At 41.7% G+C, this 24,454-nt stretch overlaps 6 protein-coding genes and 4 non-coding genes across 12 annotated transcripts; 4 read left to right on the top strand and 6 right to left on the bottom strand.

The window, feature by feature from the left end:
- Positions 1-3,501: 3,501 nt before the first annotated feature.
- On the bottom strand, positions 3,502-3,583 carry Trnas-gcu. The gene has a single exon. It is a non-coding gene; the product is annotated as a tRNA-Ser (tRNA).
- Positions 3,584-3,911: 328 nt separating this feature from the next.
- On the top strand, positions 3,912-3,993 carry Trnas-gcu. The gene has a single exon. It is a non-coding gene; the product is annotated as a tRNA-Ser (tRNA).
- Positions 3,994-4,492: 499 nt separating this feature from the next.
- On the top strand, positions 4,493-4,574 carry Trnas-gcu. The gene has a single exon. It is a non-coding gene; the product is annotated as a tRNA-Ser (tRNA).
- Positions 4,575-4,757: 183 nt separating this feature from the next.
- On the bottom strand, positions 4,758-4,839 carry Trnas-gcu. The gene has a single exon. It is a non-coding gene; the product is annotated as a tRNA-Ser (tRNA).
- Positions 4,840-8,803: 3,964 nt separating this feature from the next.
- Positions 8,804-9,919, top strand: LOC108148599. Its single transcript, XM_017275677.2, has one exon. It carries the CDS (start codon positions 8,804-8,806, stop codon positions 9,821-9,823), a length of 1,020 nt encoding a protein of 339 aa, XP_017131166.1. The 3' UTR covers positions 9,824-9,919.
- A 454-nt stretch (positions 9,920-10,373) lies between these two features.
- Positions 10,374-13,831, bottom strand: LOC108148478 (phosphoglycerate mutase 2). Of its 3 annotated transcripts, none has more exons than XM_017275512.2 (4): positions 13,339-13,831; positions 12,061-12,173; positions 11,504-11,998; positions 10,374-10,824 (listed from the first exon to the last, which is right to left on the bottom strand). In XM_017275512.2, the coding sequence occupies exons 1-4, from the start codon at positions 13,353-13,355 to the stop codon at positions 10,661-10,663; spliced, it is 789 nt and encodes a 262-aa protein (XP_017131001.1). In that variant the 5' UTR covers positions 13,356-13,831; the 3' UTR covers positions 10,374-10,660. The 3 variants fall into 3 exon arrangements, with proteins under 3 accessions (XP_017131001.1, XP_017131000.1, XP_017130999.1); XM_017275511.2 differs by lacking the exon at positions 13,339-13,831 and adding an exon at positions 12,450-12,468; XM_017275510.2 differs by having other exon boundaries at positions 10,375-10,824; positions 13,484-13,831.
- A 1,531-nt stretch (positions 13,832-15,362) lies between these two features.
- LOC108148884 (carbonic anhydrase 12) lies at positions 15,363-17,996 on the top strand. Its single transcript, XM_017276188.2, has 4 exons — positions 15,363-15,580; positions 16,503-16,700; positions 16,761-17,023; positions 17,547-17,996. Exons 1-4 carry the CDS (start codon positions 15,517-15,519, stop codon positions 17,931-17,933), a joined length of 912 nt encoding a protein of 303 aa, XP_017131677.1. The 5' UTR covers positions 15,363-15,516; the 3' UTR covers positions 17,934-17,996.
- LOC108148882 lies at positions 17,942-22,287 on the bottom strand. Its single transcript, XM_017276186.1, has 6 exons — positions 22,073-22,287; positions 21,836-22,010; positions 21,187-21,769; positions 20,971-21,124; positions 20,820-20,912; positions 17,942-20,763 (listed from the first exon to the last, which is right to left on the bottom strand). The coding sequence occupies exons 1-6, from the start codon at positions 22,114-22,116 to the stop codon at positions 18,084-18,086; spliced, it is 3,729 nt and encodes a 1,242-aa protein (XP_017131675.1). The 5' UTR covers positions 22,117-22,287; the 3' UTR covers positions 17,942-18,083.
- Positions 22,288-22,318: 31 nt separating this feature from the next.
- Positions 22,319-23,041, bottom strand: LOC108148886 (protein suppressor of variegation 3-7). The gene is made up of 2 exons (XM_017276189.2): positions 22,842-23,041; positions 22,319-22,784 (listed from the first exon to the last, which is right to left on the bottom strand). The coding sequence occupies exons 1-2, from the start codon at positions 22,923-22,925 to the stop codon at positions 22,329-22,331; spliced, it is 540 nt and encodes a 179-aa protein (XP_017131678.1). The 5' UTR covers positions 22,926-23,041; the 3' UTR covers positions 22,319-22,328.
- An 88-nt stretch (positions 23,042-23,129) lies between these two features.
- LOC108148883 (protein suppressor of variegation 3-7) lies at positions 23,130-24,367 on the bottom strand. The gene is made up of 2 exons (XM_017276187.1): positions 24,265-24,367; positions 23,130-24,208 (listed from the first exon to the last, which is right to left on the bottom strand). The coding sequence occupies exons 1-2, from the start codon at positions 24,297-24,299 to the stop codon at positions 23,272-23,274; spliced, it is 972 nt and encodes a 323-aa protein (XP_017131676.1). The 5' UTR covers positions 24,300-24,367; the 3' UTR covers positions 23,130-23,271.
- Between the last annotated feature and the right edge of the window lie 87 nt (positions 24,368-24,454).

Raw genomic sequence — 24,454 nt, forward strand, 5'->3', positions numbered from 1 at the left:
ATTATAATATGTTCAAGGAAATTTATAAATCGAATTTGTTTTTCATACTTTATGGGGTACTTTCTCATGCATTTTTACAAGATATGTTATCCCGATTCGCATGTTTGGAGCATTATTTTCGCTGTATGTCACCCCAAATGATGTAGATAATAAACTAACTGAGTAGATCATTAATCTGGCGATAAGGAACCGAGATTGTTATGTTTTTCCCTGTGTATGAGCCCACCCCGCGGACCTCGTTTATCAACCCCGTCTTCGTTTGGGTCCGCAAACCCAGTCTTTTAGTCTTTTTAAGTGTCTTCGGTGCTTGGAGCTCGCTGTTCGGGTCTGAATGACAGGCACACTCTGAGCTCTTAACTCTTGTCTCTTGACTGCTGGCTGCTGGCGCTTGCGTGTTTGGCTACTGAATTTTAAAGCATTTGCCACAGCATGCCGTGAAGTTGAAAGAGGCGCTGCGGAGGAGCTGAAATGGAGTGGAGCTCCTGTCCTAAGGCTTCATTTACATTAGCAACGTTTTAATTAGCCGCTTATAAAGACACACGGCACAGAGATCCGCCGCGATTCATTTAGATGAATGGCGGGAACACCCACCGGCAGTGCTACGTCACAGTTAAGCCGACTAATCAGCCGACTAATCGCAACGATTATATATGGGCCAATTATAGCGAATCGTTTATTGTCGATAAATTCGCAGGTTCATTAAACCCGCACTGCCAGTCAGCAGGCAGCCCATAAACTGAGTCAACCACTTTAAGCTAAACCTCTGTCCGCAGTACGATTGCTTTTGTCATTCGGGGTGCTTGGCATGTGGATCGCATCTCCGTCGAATGGAGCTGTGCACTTACGCAACGCTATGTCAACCATCCCGATTTGGCATTTCTGAGAATTAGCCCCCGGGATATCGGGGTCATAGCTGCCAACACGTCTGCAACTTTCATCGAAAGTCAAATACTTGCGGAGCAGAAAAAGAAAAGTGTAACGAAAGGAAAAGACCTGCCATCGATTGTCAGCCGCAAGATTCAATATTTGCTCATCCGTTCCAAAACGTTTAGCAGCAGCAGCAACAGCAGCAGCAGTGAATTCTTCGCGGGATTTGTGAAAGTCCCCGGGGGCAGGGAGCAGGTTAAAATGGGCGTTACGATTTCCACTGGAGCTTGGCCTCCAATGGAGTTAAATAGTCGAGGAGCCGACGAGTCGAATGGGGGCGATTGGTGGCCAATTGGATTGGCAGTCGAGATCGTTATCCATTGAGTCTGGGGTCTATTGAGTCATAACCAGGGGCTCAGGCTCAAGTGCTTTGGGGAAAGAGCTCTTTAGACTGTCCATCCGAGAATGAGAAATAGAAAGAGAAATAGAAAGAGTGAGCGAGTGAAAAAGAAATTATGTTAGGGGGGGGAATCCCCGTGTTCTGGCCGCGTTCTAATTGCAGAAAAACGTTAGCTTGCTTTGTTATGACGTTATAAAAGATTTATAACCCTAAGAAAAGTTATTTTTAAGCAAAACTAATTATTTTAAGATTTTATTAAATATTTCTTATCTTTACTGGCTTTCGAGTAATAAAAGTTTATAAGTCTTGAAGATTGTTAGTTAGATTGTAAAACTAACGCACTTTTAACTCAGACATGTTCATAAAAAATGTTATAGAAATATCAATTTAGTGAATTAAACTTATTTAAAAAGTAACTGAAGCCTATTGTAATTAAAGTTTATAAGTCTTGAAGATTGTTTTGAAGATAAGTAATCTTAATCTTGTCTTAAACATACGCACTTTTTAGTAAGACATAATGTAGTAATAGTAAATCTTTAGAAATATCAATTCAGTGAACTAAACTTATAAGTGAAATATATTAAATGCAAAAGCGTGACGTACATAAAAGTTAATAAACCTTAAAGTTTGTTTTGAAAATTAGTAATTCAACAAATTTATATTAACTATTAAACATAGTTTTTTAGTAAGACATTGTTTCTTTAAGAAATATCAATTTAGTGAACTAAAGCAATTTTAAAAGTTAGTGAAATTCAATTCAAGTCAGCAGCGTGTCGTAATAATAGTTTATTAGCCTAAAAGATTGTTAGTAAGTTAGTTAACGATTAGTAATTCAATAATTATATGTTTGTTATCACGGATGATTTTTGATTTATAACTCTCGCACTTATTGCAAAGACTTATTGATAGGAAATTTTTATAAAATACCTCTTCAGCAAAACATACTCAATTGAAAAGTAACTGAAATATGTCAAGGGAAGAGCAATGAATTATGAAAAAAACGATAATTACAATTTGGCAAGTTTGCAAAACCCCAGACTCACAATATACATACACTACTTTCGACCTTCAGTTGTCACCGCAGATAAGTTGTCTCTAAAGATGGGTATTTTGCCATGGTTGACATGGCGTTTGAATCCTTAGCCATATAGAGCTTGACCAGCTCTTTCAAAGACATCGTCACCTCCCACACCAAACTGAGTCCCCTGTTTTCCCCAAAACATATCTGCTCGACTGGAGTGGAGTGGAGTGGAGTAGAGTAGAGTGATTTATACCCGCCATAAAGCCGACCTGCGAAACTTTCCAAGTGGCCAACAATCAGAGCAACGCGATAGATATACATATGTATGGATAGATCGTTATTGATGGCCATGGCTTTATGGCCTTTTTCAGTGGCTGAAAGATTTTAACACGTCGCCCGTCCACTGGCGCAAAAATTCTTTTGGCTTTTCCATTAATGATCGAGAAGTATGTTTTGGATAATTGAAAACCAGTTGGTAGTTGGTCAGTAAAAAGGAAAAGCAGATGAAACTTTAACCGAACGGAAAACATAATATAACCCGATGTTTGTATTGTAATTGCGTTAAATGCATTAATTAGCCGGCCAGCGAACGAGAAAGAAATCATTGGAAACGAAGTTAATTACCCCGACGGCTTATATTGTTTTGGCTTCTGCCTGCGGCGAGCGAACTATTATTTCAATTGGAATTTAATTTCGTGAGTGGGCATTGTTTGTATTTGCCATTTGTAATGCCTAAATGCGAGATCTCTGAGCTTGCGAAAAATTTCGCCCCACGGTCGAACCCATCTGCCGACCTTGAGAAGCCAAACGAGCCATTAATGGCCTCTCACACCTTTGGATTGCCACAGCCCTTTCCACGGTCCACGGTGTCAATAAACCCCGGTTCTGGTGAATCCGTCTAGTTACCCCGGCCGTCACTGAGTCCTCCACACACATCGCCTCTTATCGCCGGGCCAGAATATCATCCAATGCCACCATCAGCGACACTTAAGCTGTTATCAATGTATCTATTTTCATTGCTTTTAAACTGCTGGGTCGGCCATTATTGTCCCTCGTCTGCCAACGAGACTGTAAAACTTTAAATTCAATTGAAACGAGATTAGTATCTGGCTTTTCGATTGTCTCAGTTTTAACGACTCGGTTCTTATAAGTAAAGATTATTTTTAGTCGACAGTAGCACAAAACTGTGCAAAAAGAAATAAAAAATAGAACACGACGAGGATGGGATTCGAACCCACGCGTGCAGAGCACATTGGATTAGCAGTCCAACGCCTTAACCTCTCGGCCACCTCGTCATATGCGACCTTGGCAGCCAAATGCTGTTGTCGTGCACCGCTTGTTCCGCCAGCAAGCAGTGTTAGTTCTTATCATTAAACGGCCCACAAACAATTCGCCAAACACAGTTTAAATAACAAAAACTAATAGTTTCCGACTGAATTAGCAAAAAAGATATACTAACAATTAGTAACTAATTCATATATTTGAAATCAATAAAGTATTTAAGCAGCTAAACTACATTAATAACAATGTTCTAATGTCCGCCAACACTGCTTGCTGTCGATAACCATGTGTTATGCTGCTGCGCTCCGAACTAGTGCTATGTTGGTCCTAACTGCATCACTGGACGAGGTGGCCGAGTGGTTAAGGCGTTGGACTGCTAATCCAATGTGCTCTGCACGCGTGGGTTCGAATCCCATCCTCGTCGATATAATTTTTTGTTTTTCCTTTTAGATTTTTATTTTTAAAACTATTGCTATAAGTTTAGTTGTATTTTTAAATAATTAAAGAACAAATAAAAGCATTTTAAGCTAATATAAAAATAAGGTTGTTTTTTTTTTTAAATAATTAAAGAACAAATAGAAGCTTATAAAGCAAATATAAAACAAAGCTTGGTTGCTTACGAGTGCTGTTTAAAAAAAATAGCGAAATGCTTTTTAAGCAAACATTACGTTTAATGACAATAACTTACCTTTAGGTGCAAATCTGAACACCGAAAATTTAATAATCAAGACACAAGTGGAATTATACAAAGATTGAAATGGCAGGGAATTATTAAAGGTATATAAAAATGTTAATGGATATGCTTAATTTCTTTTAAGTGGACATATGTAATTAAAGGACATGTTTTCGCATTTTATTTTGATTTAATTAAATATTTGCACCCCTAATTTCAAAAAACGATCTAAAATGACTAAATCCAAGTTGACGAGGTGGCCGAGAGGTTAAGGCGTTGGACTGCTAATCCAATGTGCTCTGCACGCGTGGGTTCGAATCCCATCCTCGTCGAAATTTCTTTTTTGGTTAATAAAAATGTCCTTAATTTTTATAACAGGTAATAAAATTAAAAATGTTTTAATTATTTTACTGTCAGGCAAGTAAAGTAAAATTAAATTTCTCAGTCACCAAAAAAGGGTAAAATCAAGATGGAAATAATAGAAAACTACAAATTTTAGCTAAAAAAGTAGGATTCGACGAGGATGGGATTCGAACCCACGCGTGCAGAGCACATTGGATTAGCAGTCCAACGCCTTAACCTCTCGGCCACCTCGTCTTCGACTTTAAAACAATCAATATGCTATTTGTGTTAAAACATTGCTTATCAGAGAACCCAAGAACACTACGCTTTAACTTGGAACTAATTAAACTATCTGAAGATACTGATAAAAGATAACATATAACTACAAACAAAACCACGTTATCCGGAAGTGTTTGCTAAATTTCTTTTGCAAACTCTCAATTATTTGTTTATTAATTGTGTCAATGAAACTGGCAAAAATAATTGCAAGCACCACAATTAAGCTTTTGAAGAGTTGTTTGCCTTGGTTGGTCATTTGTTTGCGGTTAAAGAAAGTAGCTGAGTGTGGCTCGTGTGGGGGCGATTTCTGAAGTGCAGCTTAGGGTTTGAAAAGGGGTATTTAGGGCTAAAAGATACTATTAGACATCTAAATCGAATTAATAGAATTTGAGGTACGTAACTCTGAACATGTGCAGTAGCTATATTGTAGGGTATTTGGCTTCCCAATCGTCTTAATATTTTCGATATTCGCCAAGTAATTTGTTTACTTAGTCCGTCTGGAGGGCGACTTCCTGAGGGGTTTTCAATAATTCAGATTCTTGGCCGGCGGTCGTGCCGATTCTGACCCAGTTCTCCGCCGATCTTCTGTCTTGGCTTCGATTTCTTTTTATATCTCTCTTTTTGAGTAAAAAACAAAAGTGGTTTACTTTAGATGGGCCATGCTCAAGCGAGTGTGTCGGTAGCGAGGCGATGATGGGATGGGGCTGATGATTTAATACGAGAGCTTCTGCCTTTTAAATGGCAATAGCCTTCAGCGGGATCCGCAGCAACTACGGCGTTTTGTTTGGGCGATGTTTGTGTCCAGGCTGTCAGTTGGTGTTAATGAACCCTTGTAGTCTGATAGCTGTTAGTTGTTTACGTTCCGAATGCCGATACCACGATAGGAACGGCGATTGTACACTGAGGGAAGCTTAAAATAACAATTGTAAAAATAACATGTTAAACTAAAAATGTTTTTAGATTTTATGTATATTTTTGAGTTTCCATCACCCACTTGTCAAATTGTTTCTTACCACTTCTAAATTAATCTATTTAATGTATATTCACATTAATGTATTTATGGTAAATCCAAAATATTAACAATACAATTAAACAAGAGTTCTTATAAATATTAAGTAAGCTAAAAAATTGTTGTACGCTAAAAAAAAAATTAAAACTTCATAATTTTTCCCAGTTTAAAACTTAATTTTAACTTATTAACAGAAGACTAGAGCGGTTTTTTTTGGAGCTCAATGCAAGATCATATTGGCATACAAAATAAATGTAAAATTATTTAAATCTGAATTAAAGACATAGAAAAATTGATATGTGTCTTAACATTTTTTTGTTGTTATCTGGTCTTGATGACTAAATTTAAAATTTAAAATTTAATTGAGTTAAAAAAGATCAATAGTAGGATATTCCTTTTTTGACATCTTGTTTTTTTAATAATCTTGTTTTTTCCGACATTGAATAATTTTTTGGGCAGTGCAGCGGCGACATTGTCACCTAACGTGGCTTCGTTAGGAAAGTGGCCAAGTTTGATGATCCGCAGGCACGCGCGTTTTATATTTAGCCCCACACCAGGGCGGCTAGGATCCGTATGGGGATCGGGATAGGGATAGGGATAGGGATCCTCTGGAATGGGGAGTGGGAATTGAGAAACGGGGAGCGGGGCTGGTCACGTGCACAAGGACATTCCAAGGCTAATTACGTGTGGCATGGGGCTTGGCCAAGTTGGGCTTGGTCTTGGGTTTTAGCACTGCGGCTAGTGCCTTCGGTGGGTAAGCGTAATAGTATCAGTAATAGTAATAGTAATAGTGGTGGTAATAGTGATGGTAATACACACATAGAACACGAACCGTTCATTATTGTGGTCGCCACCGCTTGTTGTGGAAGCCAGGCCGTTGCAATCTGCGGCATGTATCTGTATCTTTTGCATCTGCGTGGATGTAGATGTGGATGTTGCAGTTGCAGCAACTGCCGCTTAATTAGCTGCGTAATTTATTATTGCTCTAATCTGAACGTGAACGTGAACGTGAAGGTGAACGCCGGCGCCAGTGCCGCTGCTTTTGACAAATAAACAAATTATTCATATTAGAATATTAATAGTGCCTTTGGGGGCTTATCTCTTGCTGAGTATCTGGAGTATTTGGCATAATTATGACCTGTTTGACAGACCTTGTGCCTGGGAGATGGGTTCTGGGTTGTAGCATTACTTGCTCTTAACATTATACTTGGTAATCGTTAGGGGGGACAATAAAGCTGCTCACTAACTAAATATGTAGGCACGCCGATGCAATTGCACAATTATGCCCAATTATGCAACTGGGAAGAGAGATGTTAAGATCAGGTGCAGGTAGGCAGGACCAGGTGCTTCCACTGGGTGCTAGGTGGAATGCCAGGCGGATATCATTGACTAATGAGCCCATCTCCGACTCCATCTCCAACTCTTTTGCCCTGTCATAAAAATTAAAATGCATAATCGCGGGCGTTGCTCGAAGGGCGCTTGTTACCCCACGTCGGGGGACCTTTTGCCGTTGGTAATTAACATTGCTCGCGTTTCTTTGCCAGCTATCCAGATAGCCAGATAGCCAGCATTAGCTTTTGCTTTAGCAAAATGCAGCACAGCAATTGCATGTGGATATGGTTATTTGCAGCTAGCTGGGTCGGGTTACTTCACAGTCGGGGCTAATTAAGACGGCGTTTAAGCCGTGGGCAATTAGCCGATTTATCACTTGCCACAGAACCTCAAAATCATGGCCTTAGATCGCTGAGAAAAATTCATGCTGGGCAAATGCAAACACACTTATGGCCCAAACGCTCTGCGCACTTAACTTCTTCTCTTCACTTCTTCTCTTCTTCAATTCTGATTCTGCGCATGCGCAGCGCAGCTCAGTCGACGTCGACTGAGGATCGACTGGGAATGTGGCCAGCGGATTCTGGCCAGTCCAGGCCCACCTATATAAAGCGCCGATTCTGGCCGCGATCACACTCATTTCCAGTCGAACCCGCCTGCCGACCAGTGGGCCAATTGATTCGTTGGCATTCCGAACAGGACTCTCCGATCCTGTTGAGCAAACATCGATCGCCGCTTTATTAGCTAGGTAAATCCAAAGAAAGTGCTTGGTGAAAAGTGACTGGTGGGAAAAGTGTGACAAAAAAGGAAAAGTGAATAGGCTTACATTGCAAAATATTTAGAAACCTGCTGTATGAAGATGGTTCCATTTTAAGTTTATATATAATTAATATTTGTCTGTGGATTTAAAAAAAATACTTGTTCTGTTAGAATTTAGACTAAATACATTTCATCTAATTTGTAAAAGCTTACTTAAAATTCTTTTTTTTAAATTTATCGTTACAAAAACACAATAGGATCCTAGGGAAAATATTTAACAAACAAAAAATCAACAGTTCTCAAAAAGCGTACTCAATTTTTTAAGTTTAGAAACTTTTTTAGAACCCATCAAATTATTCAAAAGTTGATAATCGAATTAATTCTTTAAGTTCCTAATTTCTTAAAAGCCTACAGTTTTTAATACTATAAAACCTCTTATTTAACAACCTACAATTGAGCAAAGTGTTGCAAATCCAGCGGCTTAGCTTCAAAGAAGAGTTACATTCAATAGCTACATACTAGCGAACTTAAATTCGTTCACTTAGTAAGGAGTTGTTATGGGCTTGAGATTCTCTCCACTTTCCTAACACATTATTCGCTCCGATTGCAACCAGCGGTGGAAATCCAAAGTGCTGGCCATAAATATAATTTTCCGTTGTTTACTTGTGCTGCTGGTGCTGGTGGGGGAAAATCCGCTGGTTGCGCAATTGGAGTGTGAGAAACTAGCTTGCGGCATGCAAATTAGCCAATCCAATGGTTTGGGGTCAGTCGGAGATCAGCAAAAGTTCAGCTCACCGCCAGTGCCCATGCTAATCCCATTCATTTACAGCTACCACCTGTGAAATGGGCAACCAAATGTGGAGCATTTTCGTGGGACTGCTGGTGCTGGAGCAGCTGATCTCCCAATCCTTGGCGGCCAATCTCGGCCAGCTGGTGAAGAAGCAAAGTCAGCAGAAGCAGGTGCAATCCGCGCAGCCAGGACAACAACTGCCACAAGGCCAGCAGATCCATGCCCAGCAGTATGTGCAGGATAGCCTAGCCGAGCAGCAGGATCTTAAGACAGAGGAGGAGGAGGACCACGATCCCTACCAGCTGCTGCAGGAGGCGAAACAGGAGTCGCGGCTGCCCAACTCGGCCAACTATCCCTGGAGTCCCTATGCTGCCGCCGCCGCCGCCGCCCATGGAAATCCCTATGAGGCCATGCCCAAGATGCTGCCCTTTATTGGCTATGCCCAGCCGGTGCTCATCCCATTTCCCCTCTACCTGGCTCCGGATATGTTCTATCCGGCTTTTCCCGGCCCCAGCAGCAACGACCTCGAGGATGTGGTGATGTCCAGAGCAGCCGGTGGCCGTCGTCCGGCTGCCAATCACCCGTCAACTGCCCGCAATTCGCCCATTTACTATGTGAGATTGCCGCCAACGCCGTATATGTTTCTGCCCAATATGCCGACGAATCCGTTTGGCGGAGGATTCTCGCCCCTGCTCACCTACCAACCGATGCCCTCGTTTTCCGCCTACGGTTCGGTGTTCAATCTGCCCGTCAACTTTCTGGCCAATGGAAAACCCTCGGGCGTCTATCAAATGAATGGGTCGCCTGGTGAAGGTTTGGGTTCCCTATCACCTGGAGCCTTTGGCATGAGGCCACCCACGCCGAGTAATCCCTTCAGACCAATGGCCACGCCGTCAATGGGCGGATATGGAGCTAGCCAGCAGAACTTTGGCCTGGCCTCCATGCCAGTGCCGCAGCAGGACTCCAAGCTGACATCCCTGAAGCGTCCGTTCGTGTTCAACGGTCGTCCCGAGGACATCTACATCCTGCCCAACAACTTAGGGTCACTCTATAACGAACAGAGCTACTACTGAGTGTGCACTTCTGCGAATGGCTGTGTGGCACCAACTGAAAGTATTACATAACGCATTTACTAGATCGTTACTTGGATCACCATGAAGCTTGAAAAGTAATTTTTACTAAATATACATCCACCGAAACTAACCAAATTTGTGTTTCATTGGGAGAATCCTAAAAATGGTTTAAATAAGTAATTTAACTAATTTCAGTGGCAGTGGTTAAAAGAGTTGATTTAGGTCTAGTTATGCTGATCAATAATAATTATTTTTCGCTTTGATTTTTAAACATTGCGGTTTTTGGTAATTTCAAATAGAAATTTTTTAAAATTTCTTTCAAGTCAATTATTTATTTTCGAAATTGATTTTAATATCTGATAATTTAACTTAAATAAAATGCGTTAAAATCGAATAGAAATTATTTTCATATTTAATAATGCTTTTTAAAATGCATTGCATTAAATATTATGATTTATTATTTATTTTAAATATTGAATATTTAATGTTGAATTCAATTGTCAGATATATTTGCTTACTGTTCTATAATTCTGATTTCTTCTTGTATATAATTTATAGGATCGGAAATGTTTCCCTCACTGCGTTACAAACTTGTGACCAATCTTATAATACTCACTCAAAGGGTATAATAACAATTTCCTTCATTTCAATTGTATGTAAATTGTATATTTTTGGCCAAAAATATCAGATGGTGTTTAGACAAATAAATAAAAGTTCTAATGTCCTTAACAGCCGCATTCCTCTGACCTTAAGCAGCAAAGGCAAAAAACTTTGCAAATGGGGGTTCAATTAAACGACGACGGCCACATATATAGTATCCGTGTAAATTCTCCAAAATCAGTCGCCAATGGCTGCCACCTGGGCTGTTTTCCGCCTGATATATTCCTGATCGCCCAGGTTAATGGCCGAGCCAACTAATCCGCCAGAATTCAAGTCAAATTCGTAGACGCGTGGAACGCAATTTGGAATGTTCACCTTCTCGACGGCCTCGTTGGAGATTCCTGAAGAAAAACGTTTTAAAATTTATTGTTATATATCTTGGTGAACAATATCAAAAGGCTGTCGTTTGCAGGCACTGCACATATTGATTATTTATGTGTGTTTTTAAACAAAAATTAATCACTTTTGGTCAATCTATTCTTTCCCCAAAATCTTTGTAAATTTTGAAAATATATAAATTTTTTTAAAAGTTAAAGATGGTATTTTATGAGTATTTAAAACAAAATATTGTTTGCTCAAAATAAAACTGATTTGTGCAATTTAAACGTAAGCAAAATCAATATATAGTGACTTTTAAAAAAAAATTGATTACGATTGGTGGTCTTTTATTTTTTTAGAACATATTTCCACAGAAATGGTTTTAAAGGGCTAAATCATTGTTATGTTGGAAATTCAAAATGGTAAACATTTTAAATGGAGATTACTAAAGAATTTAAATATCAACTTTTAGAGGTACGCCACATGAATATTGGTTTTTAATAATGAATGTTATTTGAAAGTTTTAAGTAAACTTAAACAATTTTTTTTTTGGAACTACAAACCCTTATAGGTAAATAGGTAAGCCACATGGATATTGATTTTTAATAATGAGTGTTATATGAACGTTTTAAGTAACCCTTAAAAATATCTACAAGCATTTTAAGTATGTTTCCCTTTTACCTATAGTAATTTATTACCCACCTTCGATGTGCTGAACGAGGGCGCGGGCGACAGTTCCGTGGACGCACATCAGCACCCGGGAGCCCTTGAGAACCTCCTGCTTCACCTCCTTCCAGACGGGCTCCACCCGGTCGACGCACATGTGCAGGGACTCCGAGAACGGGAACTCGCCGCGTGGAACATCATCGAAGATGGGATTGCTGCAGATGGTGTAGTAGTAGCGATTGCTCTCCTCGATTGGTGGGGGAACGCAGTCGTATCCTCTTCGCCAGGCCTGCACCTGCTGCTCCCCATAGCGGTCGGCTATCTTGCGCTTGTTGTGGCCAGTCAGATCTCCGTAGTGCCGTTCGCACAGCCGCCAGTCTTCTTTTATGGGCACATAGGCACTGTCTAGCTTGCAGAGAATCAACTCGGCTGTTTGCCGGGATCTGCTCAATACGGATGAATAGACCACGTCGAATTCCAGCTGCGACTGTTTAAGTGCTGGAATCGCCACCGTCAAAGCCTCCTGGATGCCTAATTAATTAGTTTTATTTAACATTTTTTTGGATTGTAAATTAATTAAGACTTTGTTTTACCAAACTCGCTTAATGGCGCATCATGCCAGCCGCAGAATTTGTTCTCTATATTAAAATCACTTTCGCCATGCCGCAAAACCACCAAACGATTTGTCTTCGTCATAAATTGGGAGCTATAAAAACGAAAATTTTATTACAGACATTTGTATAAAATATGACCAAGCTATTGCTTTTAATATTGCCAAAACTCTATTTGGCTTAAAACTTAAAGTCAAACTTATTATATGATATTTTATTTAATGTTTACTAAGAGCACAAGTAATTAAAAACCTTGACAAATAAGTTATTTATTATTATTGAATTTTTCTAATAATTGCATTGGATTTATGGCTTTAAAAGCCGTCCCTTTTGGCTATGAAAATATTCTATAAATTCTATTCTATATAAACCTTTTTGCTTATGCAACGAGATCACTTTTTCAGTAGTCACTATGTATTTGTAAGTGGTAATTCTATTTTTGGTTTTAGTTGACCCATAGATCGTCACAGGTTTTCCACGTATTCCGATGCAGTGGCACTTGGTGCATGACTTCGGTTTTATCTGGCCTCGCTGGTTTGAGTTTATTCAAGTTTATATGGTTTATCCACAATAAAGTTTAGGGCACGGCTTAGCTGCCCGATTAGCTTTTGGGGTAAACTGCAATCTTTAGGGGTATACCTCATGGCTGTCGGCGGATGTCGTTTCCACGCAAACGATAACGGGGTAGATATAGGTAGCGGTGTAGGTATTAATAACTGGCGAGCGCCGGATACTCGAAATTTTTAACGTGTGATCACCTCGACACCGTCCGGATGCGATTGAAACGCGGTCCAGCGGCGGACATTCCGCGAAGCCTCGACAAAATAATGCAAAAAAAATACATAAAATACACAAAATACGAAAACCCCGCACATTCCGCACATATTTTTCGGCTAGTGTATCTGATAGATACAAGCGCGGCATAAGAAAAAAAAAACGCGCGCTTCGGCCAACATGACGAGACAAAAACAAAATATAATTCGTATTATCTGATGTCCAGACGGCAGCATAATCACACGCACACCCCCACACAAATGTGCTCCATTCATAGTCACACAGATACTTTTTCGCGTCGTTTTGGGTTTTTGTGTTTTGCTCGCCTCATTCTCAGTCTCAGTCGCAAGTCTCAAGTCTCAAAAACTCATTCTCGGTTCGAATCTTAGTTTCTCTTGCAGATATATCGGACAGGTATCCACCAGATACCAGATACTTAGATACTTCCTAGACGTAAACAACGCCCCCACACCTTCGCATACTTACGCCTGAATTTCGCGCATATTGTTGTTCTCGTGGGTTGAATAGTATCTTACTTTGTATCTTTTTTGTTTTCTCTCGTATCTTTTTCGCGTATGTTTACGTTGATCTGTTGTGTTTATATGTGTGTATATCTACATATATACGTTACAGTTTGCTCTTCAAGAACTTGAAGAAAACCATGGTCTTTTGCTTTTCCTGGTGCAGCTGCAGCCACGTTCCTGTATCTTTCGGATGCCACCTCGCACTAAGCCCGATTCTTATTGGCAAACAATTTTATCGCGGCGCAGTAGCCTTTTTGTTTTGTTTTTTTTTTCTTTTTTCTTTTTGCGGCTGCGGCGGATATATAATTGTTTTGTTGACGAAGCCGCCAAACAGCTGATTTGCGCTGGGTTTTACGCTCGATTTCGGATCGACTGGGAAAATCAATAACAATAACATTAACTGAAATTTTTGTACTTGTTTTTGTTGTGTCATAAAAATGAGTTAAAACGAATTGTTTCTGTCAACTTGGCAGCTAAACAGTAAAAAGCATGCATATTAAAGATTTATTTAGTTTTTTTGAGTCTTACTAAATTGTCTTTCACAAATTGGCTTTCACAAATTGGCATGGGTAGAAAAAAAACACTATAGTAAATTTGGATTTTACAAGCAATTTTCAATATCTTCTTGAATTTATGTGTTGTAAATTTATTTTTAAGTTTAAAGCTGAGGCCTTAAATGGTTTGCTTAAAATTTAAATTTAATTTTGTAAAATAAAATTCATCGAAATTACCAAACTTTCTTACTTTCAAAAATTTTGGAGTACCTATATGTAAAATTTAGACTATTCTTAAATTTGTTATGTTTTTCTTGCTATTTAATTTTAATTTCAAAATTTAAACAAGTATGTTTTCTATTTTAATTCTATTTTTATTTTTTGTCCCTTAACTAACTTTTAAAATACATTTATAATTCTTGTCAAACAAGGGTTTTGTCTTTGTTAATCCTAAAATTTCTGCCACGCGTGATATGCAGCTCCGTATTGCAATTTAGCTGATTTGTTAAATAAACTCAGCTGAAAGCTGTTCGAATTTCGTATTGTAAAAGTAAAAAGAATATATATACATAAGTCATGTTCTATATTTCGATTGTGTGACATGTACATCTGAGAAATAATAAGAAACTTTTTGCATTCCTCAGCTGCGCAACTGACTTACTACCGAAAACTGGATCTCAAGAGTCTGCAGCATTTACCTTTCTAAGCTAAGCTACCAAAATTAACTCATAACTCAAGGACCAACCAAAAAGCCAGTTAAAAACCAAACTCACAAGAGGATGTCATGAGCAGAGATCAAATTAAACATGACTTATGTATTTATTTGTAAGTTTTTGCAAAATGTTACAAAAATATGTTTTTATGGGTAATGTTAATGTAATACTAAAATTGTAATATCTATATTTATGTTTGATTATAAAGTTAAGTAAAAAATTATTACTTTGAATAAATAAATATGTAAATTATGTAAGTAGTTCAGGAATAAGTTTAAACAAATATGGAAAAATTCTTTAATTTAAACATAAGTTTGTTTCATTATATAAGTATTTTTAGATTTTAAATACACTTTTTGCTACCATAAATTTATGAGCCACGAGTGCCAATAGGAATCCATTGGCCAAGACGTTAATGGCCAAGCCATTTCACTGGTAAGTTATGTCAAAGCACAAGAAATATTAGATTACCTATTTTCCACGTGCTCTATACGTAACCAAGTTCCGTTTTTTTATATTTAGACAAACTTTTTATAAATATAATTTACAGAAATTAGCAAAACCTAGATTATATACGACTGTCGTTTGAGTCGACGAATTCCAATTTGCCTAATCTCTTTTTTTCCCCATCGAACAACATTTTTCAATTACAATTTGCAATCTTGGGGAAACGGGGCTCGAACTCAAGTACCGGGTATAGCAACGTCGAGTCTAGATAAACATCTTTTGCTGCTCCGTCGAGCATTTGACAATGTTACTCCCGCAGTGGGGCAAACTATGGCCCTTTGGTAGTATAAAGGTTTTGGCCAAAGCCGATCGTGGCACAGTCTGCAGAAGAACGTGCGTGGATAACTTTGGCTTCTTCGTCAGGGGTTAGACCAAGTTTATAAAGATCGGTGTATAGAGTGCATAGAGCGGGTGATCAGGTGGAAAATGCATTTTCCGGCTTTTGAAGACTTCTATCAGCGAATTCTATTTCTGCTGCCGTTTGCCGCAAGTGAGTAGCGAAATGCAAACCACTGAGGTGTGTCGCGTCCGAAAAAAAACAATACCTTAGAAGATCTCCTTGATATTGAGACGCCATCGATAAGGCCTAGATTTTGAGACGTCGCGACATAAAAACCCCATATAAACAACAAACATAGCTACGTAATATTCATACCCATAAGGGAACTTATGAGCCATCCCCTCCAACCGAACCCTCACATATGTCACACTCTACACTCTACACTACACCTTCACCCATAAAAGTGTATCATCGCGGTTCATCTAATGGATAGCAAACAAGCCGGTGGCTTGTAAATAATAACAATAATTAAATTTGCATCCACAAATGCCCCATGAAAGCCAATGAGCGCGTCAATTTCGGGGGCGGAGTAGATGTCGAAGTACCATCTATTGTTATAAGACCAGCGTGTGCGATCCATCGTTTGGAACAATGTAAACAAAAGGAGGTTTCCATCAAGCAATTATGCCTCGCTTAGACATATAACCGTAGGCTCTGTGAAATTTTCAGAAATTGCGAAGACTATTGGAAATTGGCAAGTGCAGAAATTGCTTCAACGGCCTTCCTAATGTCTTACAAAATGACCACGCCAATTTAGGGCAAAGTATGGAAAAATTACCTAGGAAATGGATCAAATTAAATTTGAAATAGGTTTTCTTTTGAATAAATGTGACAAGTGCTTAACTTTAAAGTGTATTCCAAATCTACAAAACTTGAAAATAGGTAAAGGAAGATTTTAGATTCAGAAATTTTCACATTTAGGATTAATTTAACATTAAATAAAAGCAAAGAGAGTTTCAGAATTAATTTAATATTAAATTATAGCATAACTGTGTAACCATTTAAATAAGATTATTTCTTTTTGGCTTATTGTTATAGAGTTAAAATGTCATTTCTTTTACTTGCTTTTCAGATTTTAGGTCCAATGAATTTGACTACCAAACGCCAGACCTGTGGCAGTTTAAACATCCGCAGTGCGGAGGTTTTGATCAATCGCCTATTGCAATTCACAGACGAAAAGTGATTCCTCTTAACTTGCCTCCTCTGACATTCGGGTTCTACGATGAGCTCTTTGATGATCTGGTGACCGTGAAAAACAGTGGACATACAGGTATTTAAAAACATGTACTAATCAATGATTGTTATGTCATCTAATCCATTCGAATTTTAGTGGAATTCAATGTGCCTTCGACGATTTATGGATTTAAACCCTATATCAGTGGTGGCTTGCTGCAGGATTTCTATGAAGCTGAATCCGTGCACTTCCATTGGGGATCCCGCAAATCAAAGGGTTCGGAGCACGTGCTCAATGGTCATTATTATGACCTGGAAATGCACATAGTCCATCGGAATACTAAATATCTGACTTTTGATGAGGCACTAAACTACACTGACGGAGTGACTGTTCTGGCGGTGCTCTTTAAGGTTGTGAGGGTAAGTAAGTAAAGATCAAGCCACGTTTAGCTCTCCGGTATACCATAAGCATGGAGACTAGTCAATATATACAAGATATTGGGGTTTAGTTTTTTTTTAACAATCTGAGCTTTCCATTTTATAATATTATTATACCTGATAATCGCAGGATAAAAGGGCATACTGTATTCCTTGATAAGTATATAATAGGAAGAAGACATGGTTAACGACCCTATATAGTGTATTTATCATGATATTTAAAAAGTCATGTCCACCTGTGGCTTTTTATAAATATCCAGACCTCGGTTAGTTATGCTCCTTATATGTTTATTCGGTCGATGTATATTAACTTATTCCATTATTTTCCAAATCGAACCAATATTTTTAAAGTTATTGGCGTAAATGTCAATGGTCGGCAGATGGCGCCACCTAAAGTTTTAGCTAATAGTTCGACAGATGGCGCCATCTAAAACAGATAAGCTGAGTAATGGGTATCTAGTAGCCTATAGCTTTAACTAATAATCAAGTAAATCCGACTTTTTAGCATGGTCCTGCGTTCTACCAACCCGGACTTAGGGACATCTTCAATTCGTTGATCCACTTGAGCAACTTTAGCAGCAGCTACACGGTGGAGGAACACCTTACCCTGGGATCTATGCTGGGCAATTTGAACAGGGGCAATTTCTACACATACAAGGGATCCCTGACCACGCCCCCCTGCTCACCGGTGGTCCAGTGGCATGTGTTCGCCGAGGTGCTGCCCATTTGGATACAGGACCTGGCCAAATTTTGGCTGCTGTTCGACGAGCGGAGGCGTCCGCTGCTCAATAATGCACGACCGTTGCAGTCGCAGGAAAACCGATTGATTTTCCACCGTCAACCCTTCCGGCCGCTGCAGCCGGAGCAATTGCAAGGACTGATATGGGTTTAGCCAGAAAATTAAACGTAGAAACACCCCTTTATTCTCAATAAAATGTAAAGTATTCTATACAGAGCTCGTACTGCAGCTTACATCAGGGGAATCGATGGTTACGTTGCATCATTGGATTTTTACCTGGCAGTCCAGAGATGAGTCCAAAGTTTAGTTTTTCTTGCAGCAAGCCAAGTAGGAGGCGAGCAGTCCCAACTGCAGGGCACAAAGAATTTTGGAAAATGTGGGCGTGCGCGGCACTCCCAAGGGTATCTTCCACAAGGGTGGTGGCACGGTGGTTGGCATTTGACTGCGCAAATCGGAGAGATGCTTCATCTGGATGGTGCCGACCAGGGAGGTGCGATTCTGCCTCAGATTCTTGGGCATGGATGGCCATTTTGTAGCCGAAGAGGCCGTCATTGTATGGAACTCCTGATCTCGCCCATCGAACGGTGGTCGTGGCACGCGCATTCGTGGATTGATGGGAGGATTGAAGGGTGGCGTCACCACCACCTTGCGACGTTGATGGCCCAGACCCTCGGACTGTCCCGCTTTGCCCTCTTGTATGCTAGTGTCCATCGGCGGCCTGGAGTCCCGATCCGGCTCCCCCTTGTAGGGATTCTGGCCTCTGTAGCTAACCCGACGATCGGCCTTGCGCATTATGCTGATCTTCTTGTCCACGCTTTCCAGCCGCTTCTTCTGTTTTTCAATACTTGAACGATGCTTTTCGGTTTTTTGGGTATTGAGGCGGTGGTCTGCGGGATCGGCATCACCCTGCTGTTTGATTTTGTTCACGGGCCTTTTCTGCTGAGCTGGTGGAGTTTTCTCCTTAGGTTGCGGTGGCTTCGTGGAGGCCTCCTTAGCCACCGGCTCAGTCTTGGATACCTTCTCAGCCACAGGCGGCTGCTGATCCGCAGGTGATGTCTCCGGCTGCCTGTCTCCATCCAAGTGCTCAAATTTAACTGGAGCATTTGTGTGGGGGGACTGGTGTTCCTTGGGCGCGGGCGGTTTGGTCTGAGGCGCATGTTGTGGAACAGTACCTGGTTGGTTCTGGAACTGGGGTGTGCCCTCACGGATGTGGGTCTGCTTGCTGGGCTGCTCTGGCACTGCCACCGGCAGGGGCACAGCGGGAATTTGGTTGGGAGTGGGAGTGGGGTTCCCTGGCTGCTCAGTAATTCTCTTAGCAGCTTCGGGATCTAGTTCTGCATCAGGCAAGCCTTTCTTAGACTCATCTCCTTGGCTAGTCGACATGACGGCCAAGTCATGCTGCAAAGCTTCCTTTAGTTGATGGTCAAGATTGTCTAGTTTCTCCTGGTCAGATTTGCTGAGTGTTTCATCCCTTTCTTCCATGCGCTCCTCGGCATCCATACCGATCTTCTCATTATTCATTAGCCAATCCCACTCGTGGTTACCAGTAGTTTCACCATCGTTGGTTTCGCTGAACTGGCGAACCTTTTTCGGCATCTTCTCGTTCTCGGGTAAGCTAAAGTCCTTGTTCTCAGCCCGCACTTGAACGAGTTCTGCCTCCTGATGGTTAGCCACATCCTGCAACCAATCTTCATGCTCCACTGGAAGCCTCGCGTTTTCCTCCCAAACTGCAGAATCTTCCAGTTCGGCTGAACCGTATGGATGTTCATCCCCCCGGGGTTTTAGTTTTTGCCACTCGAGCAGCTCCTGGAGTTCCATGTGCTCTTTGGTGTAGGTACGGTCCTTTTTTCCTATAACTGGTTCATCTTCATCCAGATCAAAATCGTTTTCATTCTGTAGTCTCACTTCAGAAAGCTTCTCGGCCTCCAAAGGCTCCTCTGAATCCTTGAACATAAGCGCTTTAAGGTTTTCAGTTTCTGATTTCACTTTGTACTGCTGCTTGTCAGTGGTTTCGTCCAGAGCTTCCTCGTCTTCAGCATTGAACGCAACAAAGTGGGATTCATCAACTTTGTTTAGTTCAAAAGTTTCCTCATCCATTTGGCTTTTCAGTTGAGAAGTTTCCTCTTCCATTTGACTTTTCATTTCGGATGATTCATCCTCCAGTTGGGAAGTTTCCTCTTCCATTTGGTTTTCCAATTGTGAACTCTCCTCCTGTGCTTGATTTTCAGCAATTAGATGTTCCATTTTCTCTTTATCACCAAGTGCTTGAATAGTTTGCCTAATGGATTTTATGAGATTCTCCTGAGCTTTCGAATTGACCGCTTCCTGTATGCTGATTGAATCTTTGAATTTATTTATCTTTGAAAGCTTGGAAGAATTCGGCTCCGCAGGGAGTGGCTCAGATTCCGAGGTCAAGTCCAGGACGTCATGCGTATCGTTGGAGGTTATGACAGAGGGAAAGGCTTTGTCGGTCTTCTGATCAGATCCTGCGGAAGAGTCCAAAATGTTTCCATGACCCATCCTGTCACTGTCGTCCTCTTCGCCTGCAACTAGTCTGGAAGCTATCACCATGTCGTCATTGTTGCCGGATCTTTCTCGCTCCTCTGCCAGCAAAAGCCGCAAATGCCGATCACCTTCATTGATGTCCATCTTAAAGGCCAGCTGCACATTGCCATCGCGAATGTCATCCTGTAGCTGGGCGGCTTGCACACTTAATCGTCTGGGCATTTCCTCGTTCTCAAGGGAGGAATCCTGTGAGGTCACTTCTTGCCGACTCGGCTCCTCCACCTCGTAGTCATTGACTTCCGTCCAGTCATCCATTACCTTCAGCTGCTTGAAACTCTTATTGCCCGACTCGGCCAGAACCTTGTCTAGGGCAGTCCTCAGTTTTGGCAGGGTGTTGGCCACTTGATCCAGCACTTGATCCATATTCTGCCCGCCCTTCGCGGACTCATGGCTCAGTAGATGCGAAATGGATGAATTGCTATTGACGGGATGTGAATAAATTGGGGATAATCTTGAACCAGTCACTCTGCTTACCTCAAGTCTGGATGGTTTTGCAGTGCCTCCAGCATAAGTTCAGGCGAGGCTTCGCTTTGGCATATCAGATGAATGGCCGTAAAAAGAGGAAAACTGCAGACATATTTGGGTACATTTATTATAACATAGAAATGAACGTGTTGCCACTTACTCGTGCTGCATAAGCTCCCTCTCCAGCAATGCATTCACATCAGCAGCCACCATGGGACCCAGTATTTTGCGGCCATGAAGAAGATTTGCTTCTATTTCCTCTATCGTTTTGCCTGAAGTGACTAAGCTCTTGGCAAAAGTGGCATTTTTATCAACTGCGGGTAAGGGTATTTGAAGTTTTTAAATTATAAATTAGAAATTGTAGTCTTAAGCCCACCATAACTTGAAGCGACCGAGTTGGCCACGCCGCAGCTCTCGTAGAACGTGGACATTTTGGCGGAGGGGAAGAACGTCTTAATGAATCGCATCATTTCCTTGATGCCCAGATGAATGGCGGCCACTCGCGCATTCTCGCCCAGCCGCAGACCATCTACAAAACCAGCTCCCAGTGCTATAACGTCCGTGAGCGTTCCGCACAGCTCCACGCCATCAACGTCATTGACGGAAATCACACGGCAATTCTTGGTTTGCAGAGCGGCGGTCAGCAGCTTGGCATGCGCATCGTCACTGCAACCGATGGTCACCTCGCACAGTTTTCCCTGGGCCATCTCCATGGCACTGTGGGCGGACATCATCGAGTAGCACGGGATTTCGAGTCGCTCACCGATGGCCTGCGACACGAGCCCCACTTCCTCTCCTCCTCGCACCCGCGTCAAACCTTTGGTCATGGACACGGCAAAGGCAGACTCCTTCACATTTCCGGCCAGGATGTTGCAGTAGGAATTGACAAACTCCAGGGGCGTGGAAAATATCAAGATATCTGCGTTCTGGGCAGCTTCCAAAAGATCATTCACAGCGATCTGCAAAGGGGATTACCATTTAGTTTGGTGACTTGATTGGATAATCTGCCGGCAAATGGCTCTTACCAAGTTCTTGGGCAGCTTTATCCCAGGCAGATACTTGACATTCTCGTGGCGACTGTTGATGACCTCCGATAGCATGCTGTTGCGAATCATCTCATCGTTGACATACATATGCACCCGGCGATCAAAGTCTCCCTGCAAAACATTACTGCTCACGGCGGCCGCAATGGCCGAGCCCCTAAAATATACAAATTCCTTATAATATTTGTGTATAGCTTGATAATAATGGCATCAACCTACCAGCCCTCGGCGCCAATGATGCATACTTTCAGCTTTCCGGCCATCGTTCCACCTGTTAGATATCAACGTATTTCTTTAATTTAGGGCCGAAACGCGACCAAATGACCGCCTGTGTGGTGTTTACTGGTTGTAGAACGCTTTAAATTTTATTCTGAATTTTGATAGTCCGGAGTTGAAGGGCGTCGAAAATGTGAAGTTTGTGTTTTGGTGAGGAGAGTGTGGTTGTGGAGCTTGAACGGCAAACACCCAACCTACTTTACGGGCAGGGCCGAAATTCGTAAAGAATCCCCGATGCATCACCGCTCCTGTAGGGTTGCTTTTGCATCTGGCGCTCCTGCTGAGCTTCCATTTCCGAGATGGCGCGAATCTCGAACTCGGTGATGATCTGGGAGATGCGACTCTTGGCCTCCGCGGCCAGTTTGGGTGGCAATCCCTTGACACTGACACAGGCGCTTTCGAAGAACAGGTCGTAGCTGTTTCTCTGGGGAGCTGGAGGAGCTGGCTTAGGAGCTGGAGCTGAAGCTGGAGTTGGAGGATTAGGAGCCGATTGGCTAGCCAACCTCTGGAAGTAGGCCCCCAGAATCTCACGATCCCGTCCGATGTTCTGGAGCAGTTCCTGGCGATTCTGGGGGATTGGCTTTGAAACGAGTAGTTGGTTTCGTCTTAGTGGCATATTGTTACGTTTGATCAACAGCGAACTAGTCGCCTCCGGCTGAAAATGCATATTTGCACCTTAATTCTTGTAAACAAAGCGAAATAAGTGATCTACTTCTTTGACGTATGACGGCTCCTCCTCCTCGTTCTCCTCGCTTTTAGTGTTATTCTTCTCACACACTTTCGAGTTGTTCCACATTATCTAATTATTTATTAAATCAGCCTTTAAACACTTTAAAATAGCTTAAAAATCATACATTTAATACAATCTTAAACAAAATGCAGCCGCGCTTTAGAGATGGCAATCGCTGGATTGTTCTTTGCCTATCAAAGTTATCGATAACATGTACATGTACGATAGTTGGCACCTTATTTGAAAAGTTTATTTAAAAACTAAATAAAGTACAAATTCAAATATTTATTTAATATTTCAACATCTTAACAGAAGTTTTTATACACTTGGTAAAAGTACGGCCTATTTAATTAGTTATTTAACAACAGAAATAGCAAATAAAGACCTAATTATTGCATCTATCCGTTGAACCTCAAATGATGCCGCCGAAACCAGGTGGCTGGGTCATCGTTTGACCATCATGTCTTGATGGTCGGAGTATATGCAAGCCATTTGCGCCTGCTTCCTTGGAGCTGTCCTCGTTGAGGCTGCGCAGCTCCAGTTCGCAGATCAGCTGAGACACCCGCATCTTGGCCTCTGCCACCAGCTTTGGGGACAACGCCTTCACACTGGAACTAACGCTCTCGAAGAACAGATCCACATGGTTCTTCTCCTTGGGCGGCTGAGTGTGGTTCTGTGTCTGGCTGCCCATCAGCTCGCGAAAGGAGTCCATCAACTCGTTCTTGTCCTGGTGGATCTGCATGAGTAACTTGAGGCCCTCCTGGTTGGAGGAGCCACTGCATCTGGGCGGGTTGGCTGTTGATTCCGAAGCCTTAGTGTTGACTTCCGTTTCCGAGAGCAGCTCTTGTTTGGGCATTGCCACTTTTTCCATGGTGGGGGTGCAGAAATTCGGATCTGGAAGCTCCACCATGGGGACAGGATCTGCAGTAGTCCCTGTGGGTGTATTCAAGTCCTGCTGTTCCGCCGCCTGCTCATCCTCATCCTGCCGCATGGCCAACTTCCGCTGATGGTAATACTTGCTACGCTCCTGGCGAATCCGGAACTCCTGGAGCGCCGCCCCCTCGCCCTTGGTGAGCAGTGCCTCCAGATTGCGCTTGTGCTTGGTGGTCCGCTCGTGCCGCACCAGGTGGCACCGGTTGCAGTCCATGGTGCAGTGGCAGGCGCGACAGAAGGGCTTGTTGGGATCCTCGGCAGCTCGTCGCAGCCATGGGTCGAAGATCTTCAGCCACTTTTCGCAGAATTTCTGATTGTATTTGGGCTTAAAGGTCCTGGGCGACTTGGATCTCTGCTCCTTGGTTTGTTTCGAGGATTCCTTGATGGTCCGCGCCACTTTCACCCTGGCCGCCTTCCTGCAATTCATTGTATTTGGTTTCAGTTATATTAAGTACGCGTTTTGAGGGCTTACCAGTCTGAATCGGATGTATTTTCCGAGAAGCTCATGGCTTTAGCGTCCGTGTTTCCAAATTGTTTACTTTTGATTTTAGTTATTTTTTCGATCAGCTGTTTAAGCCATATATCAACTACAAATTATCGATGTATTTTTATCGATAACAAGCCGGTCATTTTAATTTTGTAAAAATATATTATTATAAATA

Source organism: Drosophila elegans, unplaced genomic scaffold (genome assembly GCF_018152505.1).
Source record: "Drosophila elegans isolate 14027-0461.03 unplaced genomic scaffold, ASM1815250v1 contig_468, whole genome shotgun sequence".
In the NCBI taxonomy this organism is placed as follows: Eukaryota; Metazoa; Arthropoda; class Insecta; order Diptera; family Drosophilidae; genus Drosophila; species Drosophila elegans.

Excerpts from the sequence above, each read along its gene's own strand:
- LOC108148599 (XM_017275677.2), top strand. The coding sequence starts at position 8,804 with ATGGGCAACCAAATGTGGAGCATTTTCGTGGGACTGCTGGTGCTGGAG.
- LOC108148478 (XM_017275510.2), bottom strand. The coding sequence starts at position 13,515 with ATGGTTTTCTTCAAGTTCTTGAAGAGCAAACT. Across the intron at positions 12,174-13,483 it reads AAGTTCTTGAAGAGCAAACT|CTCCCAATTTATGACGAAGA; the intron begins GTAACGTATATA and ends TCGTTTTTATAG. Across the intron at positions 10,825-11,503 it reads CCTCGTTCAGCACATCGAAG|GAATCTCCAACGAGGCCGTC; the intron begins GTGGGTAATAAA and ends GTTTTTCTTCAG.
- LOC108148884 (XM_017276188.2), top strand. The coding sequence starts at position 15,517 with ATGCATTTTCCGGCTTTTGAAGACTTCTATCAGCGAATTCTATTTCTG. Across the intron at positions 16,701-16,760 it reads GAAAAACAGTGGACATACAG|TGGAATTCAATGTGCCTTCG; the intron begins GTATTTAAAAAC and ends TTCGAATTTTAG. Across the intron at positions 17,024-17,546 it reads TGCTCTTTAAGGTTGTGAGG|CATGGTCCTGCGTTCTACCA; the intron begins GTAAGTAAGTAA and ends CCGACTTTTTAG.
- LOC108148882 (XM_017276186.1), bottom strand. The coding sequence starts at position 22,116 with ATGGCCGGAAAGCTGAAAGTATGCATCATTGGCGCCGAGGGCTG. Across the intron at positions 21,770-21,835 it reads TAAAGCTGCCCAAGAACTTG|ATCGCTGTGAATGATCTTTT; the intron begins GTAAGAGCCATT and ends TCCCCTTTGCAG. Across the intron at positions 21,125-21,186 it reads CTCGGTCGCTTCAAGTTATG|TTGATAAAAATGCCACTTTT; the intron begins GTGGGCTTAAGA and ends CCTTACCCGCAG.
- LOC108148886 (XM_017276189.2), bottom strand. The coding sequence starts at position 22,925 with ATGTGGAACAACTCGAAAGTGTGTGAGAAGAATAACACTAAAAGCGAG. Across the intron at positions 22,785-22,841 it reads AGCCGTCATACGTCAAAGAA|CCGGAGGCGACTAGTTCGCT; the intron begins GTAGATCACTTA and ends ATGCATTTTCAG.
- LOC108148883 (XM_017276187.1), bottom strand. The coding sequence starts at position 24,299 with ATGAGCTTCTCGGAAAATACATCCGATTCAGACTG. Across the intron at positions 24,209-24,264 it reads AATACATCCGATTCAGACTG|GAAGGCGGCCAGGGTGAAAG; the intron begins GTAAGCCCTCAA and ends AATGAATTGCAG.